The 19,817-nt window shown below is 39.6% G+C and overlaps 1 protein-coding gene across 2 annotated transcripts in view; it reads left to right on the plus strand.

Moving 5' to 3' along the window:
* The first annotated feature begins 214 nt into the window (after positions 1–214).
* LOC308412552 (pituitary adenylate cyclase-activating polypeptide type I receptor-like) overlaps positions 215–19,817 on the plus strand; it is a 51,243-nt gene continuing 31,640 nt past the window's right edge. For both annotated transcript variants that reach the window (XR_013974596.1, XM_080907005.1), the window contains exons 1-2: positions 215–442; positions 1,259–1,367. Coding sequence is in view for 1 of the 2 variants with exons in the window: in XM_080907005.1 (XP_080763131.1) it covers positions 335–442; positions 1,259–1,367 (217 nt within the window). In the remaining variant the exon portion in view is untranslated. The remainder of the gene's footprint in view (positions 443–1,258; positions 1,368–19,817) is intronic.

Genomic DNA, 19,817 nt, shown 5'->3' on the forward strand with positions numbered 1-19,817 from the left:
GGCCATTGGCTGTTTCTTTGTCTTCTTCTTCTTTTTTAAAATTTATTTATTTTTAATATCTCGTACCCCCACTCCCATGTCTCTGAATGGCGATATTCATTCATCTGCACACAGCAAGAGAGAGAGAGAGAGAGAGAGAGAGAGAGAGAGAGAGAGAGAGAGAGAGAGAGAGAGAGGCTTTCCTCTCCCTCAAGTTTCCAGCTGGCAGGGAGAAATAGGTTGACAGAGTACATGCTCGCACCGAGGCTATAAAGAAGAAGTCAGGCTTGAAGAGGCGGAAAAAAAAGAACAAATAAACCTGGATTTGCGGTCTCATCGGCATCCGGTGAGGGATATGAAGAAGACAGATAAGAACATGGAAATGAACTGTAAGGGTTTGAAAGGACGACAGGGGAAATTTGTTGTCCTCATCTTTTATCTCCAGATGTTGTTCAGCCCCGTGGTGAGTGGCATTTTGATTCTTTTATTTATGCGCACTCGCCGCAGAATCTTCCTGTCTGCCAAGGTGCCGTTATCCATGAAGTGATTAAAAGCTGCTCAAAGTGAAACAAAGTCCCTTTGGTGTGAGCTTTTAACACGCAAAAACGCTTTTAATTAGAAAACGATCTTCTCAATTACGCCCTAATGACATCTTTACTTTAATACCCCTTTTCACATTGTCCTCTGCCTTCTTTCTCGCTCTCTCTCCGGGGCGTGCATCAGACCTGAACGGCAAATGTCCTCATTAAGCTGGAGGCGCTAATTAGCGACCGGCATCCATCAACCTGCGTCTTTATCAATCAAAGAGCAAATCAGCAGGGAAAACGTGTGTGTGTGTGTGTGTGTGTGTGTGTGTGTGTGTGTGTGTGTGTGTGTGTGTGTGTGTGTGTGTGTGTGTGTGTGTGTGTGTGTGTGGCCGGGGGGGATACAGAGATGTTGTCATACAGATCGGGGAATGAATTCGCAAAAACGGGACCTGTTCTTTAGTATGATTCAAATTCTGGCTCAAAATGTAAACTTGAATTAACTTGTAAACATCAGGGAAGTCACGCGTAAATGTCGTTTTTCTTTTCTAGAGTGCAGGCTCGTTATCTTCTCTAAAACTATGTCTGTTGTTGATGTTTGTTTAATAAACTGCATTTCACTTCCAAGTCGCTCCCCCCCCACAAATGCTGCACCGTTTGGCACCATAACTCCATCAGGCTCCGAGCGAAAGAAAGTCAGCTTGTGCACATGTGTCTGCTTTCCTGCAGATAACTTAGTTGGATCTTATTTTCAGGCCGAAGCAATTCATCCGGACTGCGCCATCATCTCCCAGCACCTGAGGGCTCGTGAGATATGTAGCCAGACGAGGAGGAGCGAGGCGCAAAACCAAACCGACCACAGCGGTGGGTTCGCGCGCGCGTGTGTGTGAGTGTGTGAGGCTTTCTGTTTCTGCAAACAAGCAAACATTTCAAGAGATAAGCAAGAAACGTTGGCGCACTGGGAGAGGATTTTAATAGACTGGAATGTGGGCTGAACTAAAAAAAAGGAGTTTTGAGATGGGCTGGGGAGTGAAAGGTACAACAAAACGCGTTTTTACGCTCACAGAGGAACACAGTGCAGGTTAAAGCTTCCGCTAGTTTGGTTGGATGTCTTCTTCTTTGTGCTGTGATATTTGCGTCCTTGTGAGAGGCAATTTGCTTTCAACACGGAACACACACACACAAAAAAAAAGAAAGAAAGAAAGAAAGAAAGAAAATATGCTTGGTATAAACTGAATATGTACCAATCAAGTATTTTTCATTTGACCAGATTCCATTAAATTGAATATTTTACATCGTACTTACGTAACAAAATTACGTGGAAAGTTAGTGAGCATTTTTGAACATAAGCATATTTTTTGAGTGAAATCTATCCAAGCACGGCATGCACGATGCATATCATAAAGACCAAACATATAAAAAGAACCATACCGGTGAAAACATTTGGAGCTTTCATCAATGAGCAATGAGCAAGTAAACCACTTGAATTAACTGAAAATTATGTTTACATAAGACATTTAAATTTTCTTTTTTTTTTTAAACCTGCATTTCTTTTATAACAGATTAGAGTCACAGCTTTGACTGGTTTCCTTTCTTTAAATGACCCGTTTTGACAAACCAGTGACAGAAAATGTACCAGCGACCACCACAGCAACTATACAGTGTAACCTCTTAGGAGAGACCATGGTTTTGAAAAGATCAGCTGATTAACCCAATTTTACTTTTAACCTTATCAACCATCCATTTAAGCTTCTGTAGATGCTTTCTTTCTGACAACGATCACAGTAATAGGTGGTAAAAGTTCATATGTCTAATGGAATAGAAATAGCAACAGAAAGGACTGTACGCATTTAAAGTGACAAAACAGACAAAACAATATAGAATACGCCTCTGTGATTAAAATCAAATTATAATATAGGATAAAAAACACAATACATTTAAAATAGTGACAAATTAATTTACTTGTATTGTCTGTACAGCTTTCAGGTACATTTTGTGCTCCTTGCTCATTCTACTGCATTAGAATGCAAGAACATCTTTAGTTTTTACACCACCACTTAATATGATATTCCTACTTTTACTTATGTAAATGTTACTGTTTGTCATGTGATAGTATATTAAGAAGAAGTACATCATAGTAACATACCCATTAAAACTATAGTCTGTTTATTTGTAGTAGTTCAGCTGTGTTAAATTGAACTTTTTTTAAAAGGCTGAAAATGCCAGTAACACTGGAAAATTGTGTTGGTGCACTACTTTATCTCCATAATGACCTTTTTCTCACTCTTGTCACCTTTACTTCCTCCTGGTGAGGCCTCACCTGCTCATTCTTCCAATGTGACTCACTCGTTATTATTATTTATTTATTTTTTAAAATGAATGAACTTCCATCTCCCCGTGCACTTTAATGTCTCCATAGCAGACATTTCATCAGATACTACCCTAATACAACAACAACTTAAAAGTTCCCTTCTGTGAGAGTGATGAACTTTAACATTTCCAAACTAATTTGATCTTAATTAATAGTGAAGTGGCACAACACATCGGTGCAAAGTTGTCATCTGCTGCTCATTACTGAGACAAATGTCTTTTGATAAAATGTGTGTTTGTGCTCCATTTGCATAATAGCAACTGTGCAGATGACATGTGTTATCATGCAGAGATAGAACCCAAAGAGAAATGCAGATCACTCCTAGTGGTAAAGGGCCCAAACAGATGTTACATGAGCTGTACCAGTTTGAAATGTGATGCCATTAGCTACAAATTTGAAAGTGATGGTTTGATTCAATCTAATGCCTGTTAACACTTATTTGTATTGACAGTTTAATTTGTTGGTTGCAAAGAAGTGCTCTGTGCATCACAGTGTATCGCCTGAAGTCCTGCAGCAGTCTGAACCTATAATAGGGTCACTTGATCCACCCAAGTATAGGTTTCATCACATAGGAAAGTGTCTGTCTTCTAAATCCAAATTGGGAGCTGGTTGCACAGGAGATGGGCGTGATAGCTGAAGGTTCTGCCTCCCATTTTACTTTCAGAAACTCTAGAAATCACAAGTACGCCAACAATCTGAGAGTGAAGTGCTGTAGTGTCATAATGTGGTATGAGGTCTTTAAGATCTGATAGGGCCTGATTAGTTCAGACTCTGCATGTGAGGAAAAGCATTTGAAATTCAATTCTGGCTTTTACAGGGAGCCAATGAAGAAATATTAATATGGGAAAAACATAAGCAAAGTTGGTTGTGGCTCAGGCCTTAGAGCAGGCCATCTACTAATCCCTGGCTGCTCCAGTCTGCATGTCAGATATCACTGGGTAAGATGTCAAATTTCTCTACGATGCCCCGGCTTCATTCAGATATAGCTGAATATCGTCTGCATAGCAAGGAAAATATATGCAGTGTTTTCTAATAATATTGCCCTATGGAAGCATGTATGATGTAAAGGATACTGGTCCCGGCACAGATCGCTATGATATTTTGTCCAGAGTGCCCATTTACATGCTCTCATCTGTTTTAGTCTACATAGAAAGATAAGTCCTTCAAGTTTGCGGACCTTTAAAATCTTTAAAAAATACTGTTGATTACTATGGAATTTACATTTTAACAATACTCTAACTTTCTGTCCCATCATCAGGGGGAAAATGTATATTTGTCCAAACATCTGTAAAAGTAATAATATCTTCACAGTTAATAAATAAGAGCTTTCTAATGTACAGCTTGTCATTGTGAGTATGTTAGCATGCTGATGCAACAAGAGTATACTCAAAGGTTAATGGGGTAGGCAGGTGCACTTTTAATGCTGTTGGAAATGATAGGATCAAGGACCATGCCGTCATCTAAAATACAATACTTATGTAATTTCCGTTGCTGCGTTACTTTTATCTTCTGAAGCATCATCAATGTTTGAGGGTTCATTTTGTCCATGTTTTCGTCATTCTTCTCCCCTGTGGAGGTCCTTTGGAACATTGGGGGAAATCTGCTACACAGCAACCGATTTCTGTAATCATATTAAGTTTTTTGGGTTATGCAGCAATATAATGTATTATTTATTTGCATAAATGACACATTGAAAGAGAAAACAATTAAATACCCTCCTTTCTTTCTGGACACTTGCACAACAATCAGGTGATTTTGGTTCGTGTGAAGGGAGGAGGAAAATGGCAAAACATTTACATTTTTTGTGGAGTGGTGATATGAAGATTACTTTTATTTTTGTTGCACATAAGGACAAGAGGGGAATTTGTGACCAGGGTAAAACAAATACATTATACTGCTAATCCAGCATTGGCTATGTGCAAGCATCTGCACAGACAGCATGCTAAAACCAAGCCAGTTAAAGAAGCCAGAGTGATGTTAAGGCTGAGTGAATGCTTAACATCCAGCAGCATCTTCAACAGGTAACAAAGGCATCAAATGCACTGGAAAGAAGAGGAATGAAAGTCAGTAGAAGCAAGTGTGAGAGTGAGAGGGAGACAGGCGTAACAGTGAAACTGTAAGAAACAGAGGTAATAATGGTAGGTTAGTTTAAATACACAGGGTGGAGATTGTGCAGGCGGGGTGGAGTAAGGCGGAGTGATTTGTTAAAAAAGAAGGATATCAGCAAGAGTGTAAAAGGAAGGTTTACAAGATCGTCGTGAGGCTTGCTATGATTTGGAGATGTTGGCACTGACAAAAAGACAGGAAGCCAAGCTGAAGATGTTAAGGTTTTCATTCTGAATGACTAAAATGGACAGAATTAGAAATGTGTACATCTGAGGGACAGTGGACTGATTAAGATAGACAGGCAAGGCCAAGATGGTTTAAACATGCACAGAGAAGAGATGGTGGATATACTGGACAAAGGATTTTAAGGATGGAGCTGCCAGAAAGGGAGTTAAAGAGGAAAACCACAGAGAAGTTTCATTGATGTAGTGAAGGAAAACGTGGAGGGTTGGTGTGACAGAAAAAGATGCTGGGGATAGGGTGAGATGGAGGCAGATTATCCACTGTGGCGACTCCTAAAGAGAGCAGTTGAAAGAAAAAGAAGATATCTTCAAATGCTGTAGCAAGGGCATCAAATATATGTCAGTCTTTTATGCATCTCTAAGTCAGCAGAACAGAGGATCTCTCAAAAGAATTCATTCAAGTGACACCAAGTTAGCTGCATCATCTGGCTGTCTAGCAGTCCTCATTAATTCCTTATTATTATCCTTATTATTTCTTTTTTCAAAGCTTGCCAGGCATTAAATGAGTTGCTTGTGAGATTGAAATGACAAATATGATTTTACCAAAAAACTATGTAAACAAATACACATGAGATCAATCCCTTTCTGTATTGATCCAGCCGCTGGATTGGAGTGACTGTAGCTCAGGAGGTACAGCAGGTCATCTACTGATTGCAAGGTTGGTGGTTAGATTCCTGGCTCCCCCAGTCTGCATGCCAAATACTAACCCCCACTTGCTCTCCGATGCATGAATGCGTATGAATGTATGTTAGTTAGGAAGCACTGACAAAGCATAGACAACAGTGCTTGTGTGTATGAGTGAATGTTGCGCTTTGAGTACTCCAGGAGAGTAGAAAAACGTTATATAAGAATCAGTCCATTTACCATTCCTTTCTCTCAGAAATGAACTGATTGTTTGCAACTGATGATGCTTTTACTGAATTTCAGTTTCAGAATACTTAACAATGAACCTTCTGCACATTTTGAATCTTTGATAAAAATATTGCTGAAGATGATCTAATATTGAACATATCAGTATAATTACAAAGTAAACACAGAAAACTCTGATGTGGGATTAGTAGGGATGGAAATTTAGTGATTCAAATGTCATTATCGACATCACTTACCGATTTGATTCTTTATTGATTCTGATTGATTCTTATGTACTGCAAGGAGAAATAACTACTCATTACTACTCATTACATTACATTTGCATTTCTCTGTAAAATGACCTGAAATGCATCATCTCCTAATTTAACAATAAAAACCTAAAGTCTTCAAGTTGTCACACACAAATCCATATCCCATTGAATACACGGTGGCCAGAGTGATTCTACTTTTTGAAACATGAACAGGTAGAAATGCGGGCTACAGCCAAGCTTCAGTTTGCTACCTGCTGAAGTTTAGGGTCTGGCTGTTGGGCTGGGTTAGGCATTCACTTAGCTTTAACATTATTCTGGGTTACTGGCTAGCTTAGCATTAGCATGCTGTCTGTGCAGATGCTTACAAAGAGACAAAGTTGTGTTAGCAACATAATGCAGCTGTTATTGTCCTGGATGCAGTTTTCCGTTTAACATTTCGCTCTTGTTTTATAGTGCAATGAAATATAAATAAAATGTCCATATCCACGCTGCATCACCAATTCCCTCCCCCACACACTAAGTGAAATCAGCTGATTGTAGCACAAGTGCAGTTGGAACCAATGAACAGGATGAGCAGGCAAGCAGAATAACAATTCCAAGGAAATGAACTACTGGGAACCAGTTCTCTATAAGATTCCCATCCCCAGGAATTAGAACTTTTGCCACTGCCACGGCATCCTACTTACCCAACCACACTCAGACTTACGGCAAGCATTGTTATATGTCACCCAGAAAAAAAAAATGTGTGTTCAATCAATAGATTAATTTTCAAGTCGCTTTAAAAAGCAGTCTCATAACAATGAATACACTCATTGTCATGGTAAACTGTGTGGCTGGCAGGATGAAGGACCCAAATGCAGAACTTGTACACGTAAAAGTAAACTTAAAATGGCAGCTTTATTTGCTGGGAAAAATAATCAAACCCAAACTAAGAACTAAACACTGGGAAGCTAGAAAACTAAGACAAAGAGTAAACACACAGCAAAGAGGGCACAACGCAACAGACAGAGGAAAACACAGGGCTTCAATACACAAGAAGGTAATGAGGGAACGAAACACAGGAGGAGAGCACAGCTGGGAATAATCACACATAATGAGACAAACAGGAAGCAAAACTAAATATACTGCACATGGGATAAGGACTATCAAAATAAAACAGGAAGCATGACAAATATGTGAATGCAGACAAGACACTTTAACAGTATGACTGGGGGAATGAAAACAGAGACAGGACTAGAAACTGAGACATGGAGACATGAGTGACCAGGGGAACAGAGGGAACTAGAAACACTGAGACAAGAGTAACTAAACGTGGAACACAGGTAAGACACAGAAACCAACCGACCCAGGACCATGATACTCATGTTTTCTAAAATACCATATCTGGGGCCAAAGTACTTGTTCTTCATAAATATACTCCAGTATGTCCTGCTCTAGAAGTAGTAAGTCAAAAGTTTCTATTGCAAAATATGATCATGTGATCATAATCAACCATATGTGTACAGTCATCCAAAAAAGACAAAGACACAAACAAATAAACAAACCAAAAAACATCTGTTTGCACAATAAACATTAACATTAATAACACTGAGAAGTCAGTTCAATTCATGCTGTATAATAAATGAAGATGTTATCGAGTTGCTGCCTCAGTGCTGCTCGGGAAACGCTCATTTGTGTCCAAAGTTACTTCATACGTCACTGTTAATCCTAAATGGGGTGACATTCATGGCTAAGTGTATAATACTCTGGAGATGTCTGTTAATCAAAGCCTAAGAATAGATCCCTGCTCAGTGTGGGTTAAAACCCTTTGATCTGAAAGGAAACGTTTAAAATAAATCATCAACCTCTCGACATTTCAGTTAATTGTAAACTCTAGCAGTTTATAGAACTCCAGAAGCACTGGGGAATAAAACATTTCAGCTTCTGAGATGATTGTTTGCAATTCCCCCTGCAGTTGAACACAAAGATGTCAGAAACAGTATAAGTTTCCATAATTTGGGGTTTTGGCTGCACTCGCTCTGGCTTTTGTTACATGAATGAATGAGGACAAATGCAAAAATCCTTAACATAGATCACATAATTGTGCCTCTTTCATTGACACCTCTAATCTCAGGCTCAGTGTCTGTATGACTCAAGCTCAGAGATCTAAGTTTAAGCACTTCCAAGCGGGAACTCTCTTATGGGAATTATTATTGCACCACTTGAGAGACAGCAAAAGTTTAATTTGAAGTTGGAAGCAACACAACATGTATGAGGAACACAAAACAGCTTGAGGTAAACAACTTAATATAAAACTTGGTGCATATACACTTCAAAGGACCTGTTAAAAAGGCCTGTGGGAACAAATATGGAACAGAATGAAGAGTCTGCAGTCTTCTGACAGTCCTGTGAGAAACATGGACAGGACAGGATTGTAAGTTGTAAGCTGCAGCTAACGGCAGTGTCATGCTTAAACTAACTTGTATAACACACTGTCAGAGCTTGCTGAAAATCAAAAGGTTTTCATACTGTTCCAAATGGCCACACTTAACGGCAGTGAAAAGTGAGCTGTCATAGAGAGTGACGATCCATTTATCCATCCTGGGTCTGCATTTAGGAAGTGCCCAGGAAGCATCCCAGTCAAATGCCTCCTTTGACCTTGAAGTACTAAAACTCTCCAACCCAGAGTAGGCAATCTACCCTTTTACAGCCGAAAAAAGGGTAGATTTTCTCACCCAGGAGCATGTTAAATATAAAGATTGTTTTTAATACTTAGATGAAAATCTTTGTGACTGTTTCTATTGTAGATCCAGCACAAAGTACTATATTTCCTCTACCAGGCTTTTGGCTGAGTCAGAACAAAGCGCAGAGCCCTGCACACTTCAGATTTCATCCTGCTACTTCTATCAGCATTCACATCATCACTAAACACTATGATCCAGCTCAATGCATACCCATGATATAATATCACATCCACATATTTGACATTAATGTTGGATGCTTCAGCTGTTTATGATCTTCTCCATACTTTTCTCTTCCCATTATTTTGTTAGAAGATTTTTTTTCAGATCCGTGCAGGCTCTTTCAGATAGTTTCTGTCAGAATCTAATCTGGCCCTCCTGGCCCTCTCTGTTTCTTTTTATAAAGGTGTCCCTTGATTGTACACTTGAGAGTGTTCTTGACTTGGTTAGAGGTTTTGAAGTTGTTTTTCTTAACCATGGAAATAAGCCATCATTCACTTTAGTTGTCTTCTTTGGTCTTTCGGGGCTTTTGAAGTTGTTGGGCTGGTCAGTGCATTAAATCCTTTCAAGAATGAACCAGATTGTTGATTTGGCCGCTCCTAAATTTGTTCCTGATTAGTTTATTTTGTTTTTTCAGTCTAATGGTCAATTGCACCAACATGTCTTTGGGCCTCCTATTTCAAAGTACACTGAAAATCTGTACAACACAAAGTCAACACTTCAGATATCATGTCTGCTTCAATAATCATGAAATTCCATGAGGGAACAGGCACCATCTGGCCATGGAACTGCTTGTCAGTTAATTGTTGAACTTATTTTGAGCCTCTGAAAATGGGGGACTGTGTGTAAAAATGATTGAAATTCCTAAACAGTTAATGCAAAAATCTTTAAATCTGTTGAATTAAGTCCTGCAGTCTGCACTTCAACCACATGTTGGTTGTTTGGTTTCAAATCCATTGTGGTGGTTTACAGAGAAATTATGGAGCTAACTGTAAATGGTGAACCACTGACTTTTTAAGTAAAATGGATTAAAAATTTTTTTTACACTACATGGTCAAAAGTAGTGGGCAAACCTACACATTGCACCTACAGGAGCAATTCAGCCTTCAAAACCCATGAAATGAAGCTCCCAGTGCACAGGTTTTGTCCTGATGTTAATACCAGCGGATGTTTGGAGCTCTGCAGTCGAGTCAGCAAAGCATTGGGGAGTTTTACTACTCTGCAGCTCAGCACTTGGCCAACCCAGCATTTACCTCTACTTGGTTTGTCACTTTTGCTTTTCTAAACATTTCCACTTTGCAATAATATCCCTTACAGTTAGTTGATTATAGAAAATCTAAGTCAGAGGTCATTTCACAATCTGGCTTTTCTATTCACTTTTCCTGTTACAGTACCACACTCAAATTGATAAGCTCTTTAGAATGTGGTAATGGGACGAAAAACACCAGAATTAGAAAATTAAGAGGTGTGGTCCAATACTTTTATCTGATATAGTGCGTTTATACCGAAACAATCCACATCTGTCACCTTAAGACAAAAGGTTGATTCTGTTCATCTGGACGTAGCGTTTTCAGTGGGAGAAACGTTTTGTCACTCATCCAAGTGACTTCTTCAGTCTTAGCCTGGGTTTCCCCAATCTTATAAACAGTACATTTGCACAATGACTGAAACTAGCACCAGTGAATGAACAATCGGCTGAGAGGTCAGTTTCTTGATCATTAACATGCAAATTGTTATGACCATTGATCAATGGCCATGAGTACCATTTACAAAGAGTTGTGGAATGCCTGCAATTACACCATTGTAAGATGGCGAAAGACGTACCCTTAGGCTTCCTGCTCAATTCCAAGGTGGTCTTTCTCTTTTAATCTAAGACACTTCATATTGCAAAACTATGCAAATTAGTGGTGTAGAAGTACAGAGTGGTTAAAAATAAAGTAAATTTGTACTTACATACATAAATATTTGAGTAGATTCATGCATTTCATTACTAAATTGCTATAATGTAGTATTGGCAGTGGGTGCACTTCAAAGCATCCACATCTGTTTTTTCCTGTGTATAGTAAGCCCACGTGCTGTCACTGTGTCAGGATATGCCAGTGTCCTAATTCACACTGTCATCGTGCACCAAGTCTTTAGAAAAGCAGCAATTTTAGCACATTTGGTTCCCATTTTGGCATCCTCTCACCTTTACAGCTTCATAGAGTTTCTATATGGAGCTTTCAATACGTGGTACAGGTACAACCAACGGCATACAGTGCACTCTAATATTAGATATGTCTGACTTTTAATGAATTTACCTGCCGCTTTATATTGTAGTAAGTTGATTTAAATTCAACCCTACAAGCTGCCAGATCATTTTTGCTCTGCACCTGAAATTCAATAATTAAATCAGGTCTCCCTTCAGCTATTCTCTTTTTGACTGTCAACAATGCTGCAGCTGAGAAAACAGATAGGACTCCGGTTTGGGTTTGTTCGTTCTCTGCCATGAAACTGAATTATTTTGTAACTGTTCTCTTTGTTCTGTAAGGATTAGACCTCTCTGATGACAATCCTCCCACATACAGTGTGCTTAAGAAGACGTTTCCCTCTCACCAGATTTAAATTTGAGGATCCAGTTTTGTCTATAATCAGTGAGAAATATCTGCAATCTTGGAGAATGCATTTTCCTAATCCTTGATGACAGTTTAGTCCTTGTATAAATCTTTTATTTCGAGCTTAACCCCAGCAGGTAGTTAACTGCAAGCTTGTACCCACTATGTAACCATTGTTTTTACTCAGAACTTTACTTTAATCGCCTTATCCACAGTAGATCTTACCCCCCTCACAACAAGATGCTCTTGATAGGGAGTGGTTTGAAAAGCATTGTTTCTCAGGCTGTGATTAATTCTGGCTTAGTGTGGATGGAAAGCCATGAGAGAGGAGAAGAGGCTCTTTTATAATTAGCTGGTTTAGCGGAGACATAACAAGCTTTTTTTTTTAATCTAATTTTTTTGCTGCACATATTTGTCTTTAATGAGATTAATTATGGTTATTTTGCTTTTAAGTATTGCAAAAAGCATGCAAGCTTTATCCTGGAACTGTCACAGACAGCCAAAGGGATCCAAAAGAAGATTGTGGTACAGACGAGAACAGTTTATCACCAGGTTTGCGGTTTAATTACATTTAATTAGGGTTGCCCAGAGATTGTGGGTTGCAGAAGGTAAGTGTGAGTGAGTGATCAAAGGTATGCTGAATTAGCTGAGCATGAACTGGCTGAAAGAGGGAGTTGCAGGATGAGGTTAACTATGCAGCTCACTGAGCGGTGCAGAGCTGGGCAGGAAAGTTTTCATATGCCCTACTATATAGTTGTAGTGCAAAGGGAAAACAGCTGCCAAGGGCAAGGGGAGATGTACACAGGGCGCCAGTCCACCACAGAGGTGTTTCATATGTTCTAGTTCAAAATTAAGGACTGAGGTTTCCTCTCCTCTCACTGTTGACTAGGGCAGTGTCCACCATACCAACAAGCAGCTAGAAGTGGTGGCAGGGACTAACTTCTGTATAGATTAAATTAACTAAAGCAGAGGTGCAGAATTGCATCTAAGCTTTATTAAGGCATTTGCATTTTCTAAACAGAGAGGGGACCAAAAATGTGGCTGTACAAGAAAAGTACGGATATCAGAATTATCCAGTGGACATCAAGTGTTCAGTGTCTGCATACAATTTTCAAGACAATCCATGCAGTAGGTTTTGAGTTATTTCATCCCAAAGAAAGACTGACACTTCTAGTCATAATGGAGCCAACAGATGAAGACATGAACTGTAAAACATGCATCGTCTGTGTGTTTGGTTGTGACCTGCTGTGTTAAAACAACCCCACAATTCATAGCGCCAACCCATGAGATACCAACTCATTGAACAAACACTGAGTGAGATGATAGATGATTTGAAGCATCCCTCCACACAATCCCCTTTGTCATTTCTGAATCCTCGACTTCAGGAACATCAGACCGAGTCAGCCTGACAGCCACACAGTCCAACCATCCAGGGGTCTCTGCGAATGCACCCCTGTTTCACTATCGCTTCCCAGGGTTACGACGGGTTGCGGATTATCTGATTAGATGAGTGCAGTTGGTTTTGTGGGACAGAAAAACATTATCATAATGGATTAGACATGGTGGCTTTATACAGATGAAGTGAGGCACAGAGAGAAAATGGGAATTTCACTCTGACAGAGTCACTGCTCTGTCTCACATAAATGTCAGCAGCCACTACACTGCTTAAAAATCACCTGCAGGGCTCATGACTGAGTGCTGAGCTGTTTAATCTACTATATAATGAAGATTATATCAGCCTTTATTTATATATATAGATATATATCTTTATATCTCTCTCTCTCTCTATATATATATATATCGCTCTCTCTCTCTCTCTCTCTCTATATATATATATATATATATATATATAGAGAGAGAGAGATCAAGGCTGCACTCCTTGATCTGAGTGCAGCCTTTGACACCATCTCTCATCCCATTCTTCTTAGCAGATTAGCTTCTATTGGTCTCTCTCATACTCCACTAGCCTGGTTTAAATCATACCTGTCTGACCGCACTCAGTTCATTCAATTAAAATCCTTCACTTCTCAGCCTTCTCCTCTATCTACTGGGGTGCCCCAGGGATCTGTCCTCGGGCCCCTTCTTTTCATCATTTACCTTCTTCCACTCGGACATATTTTTCGTAAATATAATATTCAGTTCCACTGCTATGCCGATGACACCCAGCTTTACCTCTCTACCAAACCCGATTCTACTCTTCCTCCACCCTCCCTTATCCTCTGCTTAGCTGAACTCAATTCCTGGTTCTCCTCCAACTTCCTTAAACTCAACAGCAATAAATCAGAACTTCTCCTGGTCGGCACTAAACGACTGCTATCCAGAATTAACAATTTCTCTCTCACCATCAATAACTCACTGGTCCCTATCTCTCCCTCTGTGAAAAGCTTGGGTGTCATTCTTGATAGCACATTATCCTTTAATTCACATATCAATAATGTCACACGTGCAGCATATTTCCAACTCCGTAATATCAATCGCCTCCGCCCTTTTCTCACTCCTCATGCCACTGCCATTCTCGTCCATAACCTTGTTATCTCTCGAATTGACTACTGTAATTCACTATTATTTGGCCTTACACAAAAATCTATTAACAAGCTCCAACGTGTCCAGAACTCTGCTGCCCGTATTATTACTAGAACTTCCTCTACCCACCACATCTCCCCAATCCTGAAGCAGCTTCACTGGCTCCCGGTTAAATTTCGCATCCATTTTAAAATAATCCTCTATACATTTAAGGCTATTCATTCTCTCTCTCCACCATACCTCTCCGATTTAGTACAGATGAACTTCCCATCCTGGTGCCTCAGATCCTCATCTTCTCTTTCTCTCTCTGTTCCTTCCGCTCGTCTGATTACAATGGGGGGGCAGGGCTTTTAGTTGCTCTGCCCCTCGACTTTGGAATTCCTTACCCCCCGACCTCAGAAATATTAGTTCATTCCCTCTTTTTAAGTCCACCCTCAAAACTCATCTGTTTAAAATTGGTTATGTTTAAACCTCTGTATGCTCTAACTTTTATCTATTATTCTTATTATTGTGTATATTTCCAGTTTCTGTGTTTTTATCTGTTGTACAGTGTCCTTGGGAGCTTTGAAAGGCGCTATTTTTAAATAAAATGTAATATATATATATATATATATATATATATATAGAGAGAGAGAGAGATATCTATATATATAAATAAATAAGGGCTGATGCAATAAAGGCTCTCAGCTACCCTATCTTCTGTTTGCAAACCAGCTCCTTCCTCCAGTGTCTGCTTTTGGGTCCACTCTAACAATCACACCGGCGCACCCCGCCATGACACTCTCAGCCTTCCTTTCTCTGTATCTTCATTCAAATTGGCAGACGTCCTGACAATGAACAGTAAGAGACAAAGGACTTAAATACACACATGAGGTGATCAGGGGAAGTGGAGACACATGAGAAAAACAGCTGACCAGGATAAACATAATGATGGACAGGAAATGTAAAGAGGAAGATTGAGAGGAAGGGAGGAAAATAGGTAAGGAACAAGATAGGGACAGAATAAATGGGGGTAGAAAGGCAGTGAGGAAGATAGGGAAGAAGACTGAGAGGGAAGTAGATGGAAGAAAATTAAGGGAAAGAGGATGGAGAGAGATAGGGTTGAACAGGGAGGGAGATAGGTAGGAAGACATCAAGTGAAGAACTGTAGAAAAAGATGACGGGGGGAAGGGAAGAGGGGACAGGGAGGGAGGGAGATAAGAAGAAGCGAGAAAGGAAGGTTGAGAAGAATGAGAAAGCTAGGGGGTCAAGGATGAAGGAAATCTTTGTCCTTAAACGGCAATTTGTTGTACAGTCAGCAGAAATCACACAACCATCAAGCAAAATGCAATAAATATACACAATTCTTTTAAAAATGAGCAACATTAACATTAAGAACACAATGAGTAGATAAAGAAGAAGATGGAGGGAGTGAGGGATGAAGGGACATATGGAGGAGGACAGGGAGGAAGAAGGGGGGGAGATAAGGCAGGAGGGAGAAAAAGGATGTTGATAGTCTAGTCAACAGGATAATTTGTAATGCTTCTTTAATGAGCATAATAATTTTCAGTTCTGCTCTTGTAATAGGTAAAAATATGTTTCTATTGATACATAATAACCTTTAGAAACAAGCGTTTGTTTCTGTACGTGTAGAAATCTCATTAGCTTCATCGGTTTCTCTACATACATCTTTGCTGCCCTTTGTCACTTTTACATAATTCAGTAGCTTTCTATCATACACTGGTTTCTTTTTTCTCAACTGTTCTCTGATGTAATCCCACAGGCTGCCTTACTGTTTCTGCCTGCTTGTTACCTGAAATCACAAAGGTGGGAAAAATAAGGAAAAGTTTACTTGGAGATAAATTATCTGAATTTCAGGAGTGTGACCACGCCTCTGAACACGCCCCTTCCGGTTCTCATCTATATATGACCACTCAGTTCTACAAGCTGTTCGTTCTCGTTTTCATGCCCCACCCTCCGTTTTTCAGTTCTTTCACTTCTCATTAGTACATGGGGATCTGCCAGGCCCGGGAGCTGCCGCAAGTCCCCTCAGAGGACTTCCCTGAACTGCAGCTCAATTCATGTTTAAGCCATTCGCCTTTATCTACTAAAAAATGCTAAAATGGGGACGCGGGCCCAGCTAGAGAAATATTTTAAATGGATTAAACTGTCAGGAACCAAGGTTTACACTCACAGATGGGACCCAAAGGCAAACTCAATACAAAATTCACGGGAACTATGTACAGATTTATTTCTTTAACATAAATGTCCAGGAACAACCAAGGGAACGAGAATATAACTCAAGCTGAGGAAACCGGGAACTGAAATGCCCTGGGAAGCCGTGATCGGGATCGTGGGAAGATGCAACAGAAAGGGGAAACAATTACTTGGGTGCAGGAGAACGGAGAGTCAAAACTAAAGAAGAATTAGAATGCTGCGGCTTATAATCAGAGTCAGACCGTGGGGCTCGGAGGGGAGAGTGTCCGTGGGAAAATCCTAGCAGGGAAAGACGGAGACCGAGGGAGTTCTCTTGCACGCAGAACAGGCAGGAGGGCGTAATATTAACACAGGTAACAAAATGCCTGAAAAACTCAGAGCTTAGGAGACCCAAGTTATTACCAAGAGTGACTAACGGACTGGGGTGGATCAGCCGTCCGCGCTGGGTGAAATAGCCCTGCTGCCTGGGATGGAATACAGGTGTGATGCTGATGGTCCAACCCGAGGGCGTGGCCACTGAGGCAACACGAACACTCCCCAGATACTGCTCCCACGGACCATGACATAAACTACTAGACTAGAGTCTTATTTTACCTTTTTAAATGACCTGATTTTGGATCATCTTTTTGTTTTTTACCGTGTTTTTAAATGGGTCCCGCCCATGGACACTAACAAAAACAAACAGGCACAAAACAAACCCTGATGGAGTCATCCAGGGAGAACTGAGAGACTCTGGGAACAAACTAAGAATAAACTAATCAGCAGTTTGTAAACTGGTGCTAGGGCAGATTTTAATAATAAACACATCTTTAAAATTGTCAGTTTTCATCAGGTTCTCACATTAATTGCAATTACCACAACAACAACTTCCAATTTTCTGGTTTGGAGCAGAAAGAGGCCCCCAGACTAGTTTGTCCTTGATTGTTGCCGTGCGTCTGAAGCGGATTCCTGGGAGTTCAGTAAAAATCTCTCATAAAGTATTATTACTCTCAGCAGTTTCCCTTTTTTTCTTTCTAATCTTTTTGATGCTGTAGCATGCGGCAAAGTAAGGTCTATGAGCTTGCTCTTGCTTTGGTTTAGAGCTGATCAATTTGCTTCTCTCGAGTTATAAAACTTTGTTATGAGCCAGTGTGAACACCTGAGATTTATATCTGTGCGAAATGCTGCTCATAGACTGGATTCTGGAGTCCTGATCAGAATGTCTCAGTCTCACATCCTAAAAGAGATTTTCTCAATGAGAAGGTAATGAAAACTGTCTGCATGTTACATGGGGTTTCGGATAGTCCTATTTCTGATGATTTAGGTTTGCAGGCATCCTTCGTTGTCCTCTGAAATCCATCCAAAAAGTTAATGGCCTGTAGGTAATAATCCAAGCTGAACTTCAGATTTTCATTCAGGGTTTTTCTGTGCTTGACAAATACAAACATATCATCGTTGTGTCTTCTGCACCGCACAGTTTTTTGTTTGGAAAATGTTAAGTTTCTGCCATTTTCCTAATAACAGATATGTATAGTAGATGGAAAACATGCATCCATAGCTGTCATCTTTTCCTGACTTAGTTTGTCCTGAAAAGGTATTATTTTGAAGAACCCACTCACAAGTGGACATAAGGTCAATCCGTCTGCGCCTCAAATGGTATCTTAAGGCCATCGGACCTACATCATGTGCTATATTACTTTTTATATATCTAGGTTATCATAAAGTGCAATTCTAGGAAAGAACATGAAACCCCAAACTGAACAAGCTCACTGAAATGAGTCACCAGATTTGAGAAAGTAGAGCAACTTGGAGATTTGGCAATAAAAAATTATATCTTAAGTGACTTACTGCTTATTTTCTCACATACAGCCTCTGGTATACTTTTCCCTTTTTCAGTCACCAGTTAAGAAAGTATTTATTACATAAAGGGTCACAAATACAATCAAATGAATGGCAGCACTAGGACAAAATTTGCCTCACCAACATCCTGCCGAGTGCAGAGCAGTAATCTCCATTTCAGATGCAGGCGGGCTGTGTTTATGTTTTACTCAGAAATCACTCTAGCCTCCGAAACTGTTTTATGTTCCTCGAAGTTTATGGTGCCTGAGGATTTGATACTTTTTTCCTTTTTTTCAGAGAAGAGATTTCCTGCTTAAAATGTATTTGACATTTATTTTGATCTCACCTCAGCCTTTGGGGTAAATGAAGAAAAATATCTGCTTACATTGCCTTTTTAATTCATCACTGCTGTTGACATTTATCTGAGATTACTGCAGATATTTGGTGCAGTACACGCTCCGTTTATCAGCACAATTAAAATTGATCAGACAAGCTACTCCATCCAATCATCCACTTTCTCCTGTCAAATCTGTCAACTCAGTGAAAAATGAATTAGTCCGTTAAACCGAGTAATCCGCGGTTTATATAGAATGTAGTTGATGGAAAAAAAAGTGAAAGCTTTTAATGTGGGCCAATCACAGCTACAAGACTGTGGACGGGACTTGTCAGCTGGTGTTATGCATCACTTTGGATTTATTAGGTCAGGATTAATATAAATACCCAATTTTAATTATACGAGAGTGAATACGTGACTTGGCAATCAGGTCACCTGAATGTACTGATTGATTGATTGATTGATTGAATCTTTATTTTGAACATGTTGAAAAAGTATAAAAAAAAAAATAGATTTAAAAGAGACAAATGAACAAAGCAAACAAAAGGAAAACGAGCAACCACAACTCCAAATAACGTCCATGTTCAAAAAGGAGCAGGAAGAAGCATAAGCTTATTTAATCCCACCCCTTTTCCACTATCTAGTATCAATAGACTACAGAAATACCTCCTTGTAATTATTGCACATGAAGGCCTGAGGTTTAAATGCGTCTGCTCCGTTCTTCATAAATAAAACAGCAGGATGTATGTCACGCTGCAGGGAACTCTTCATAACATTGCTGGAGTTCAGGGCTTTTTGAGATGTACTCAGTCTTTCATAAACATGCGAGATGCTGAGGCTGTTGACGGACGACTGAAAAGCATTAGATCTCATTTTTCCTTCGTGGTGCACATAAAGACACCAGATAATGTTGGTACTTTAACAGAGATAATACAAACACTGATGTAGCATATAGCGTAATATCTACATAGCTTATTGGAGCTCAGATTCTTTTTCCAAATGTAAATATATTATTTACATATCTAGTATTTCTACTGTATTTCTCAAAAAAATGTTTTTAAATGATTATTTCTTTTACTTATCTATTTTATATGTGGATTGTTCTGTTTGACATCTGTTGTTGACAGTAAAGCATACATTTCATTGTACAGGGAAACATGTTTCTCTGCTGTGCGTATGACAATAACTTTGAAACATAATGATTGTGATTGATGGCGAGGGGATCATCACAGTAATTGCGAATCATCCTGAATGGCACAAAAATGTCTGAAACAAACTGTAATGTCAGT

This window comes from Rhamphochromis sp. 'chilingali' (assembly GCF_963969265.1).
Source record: "Rhamphochromis sp. 'chilingali' genome assembly, chromosome: 16".
Taxonomy (NCBI): domain Eukaryota; kingdom Metazoa; phylum Chordata; class Actinopteri; order Cichliformes; family Cichlidae; genus Rhamphochromis; species Rhamphochromis sp. 'chilingali'.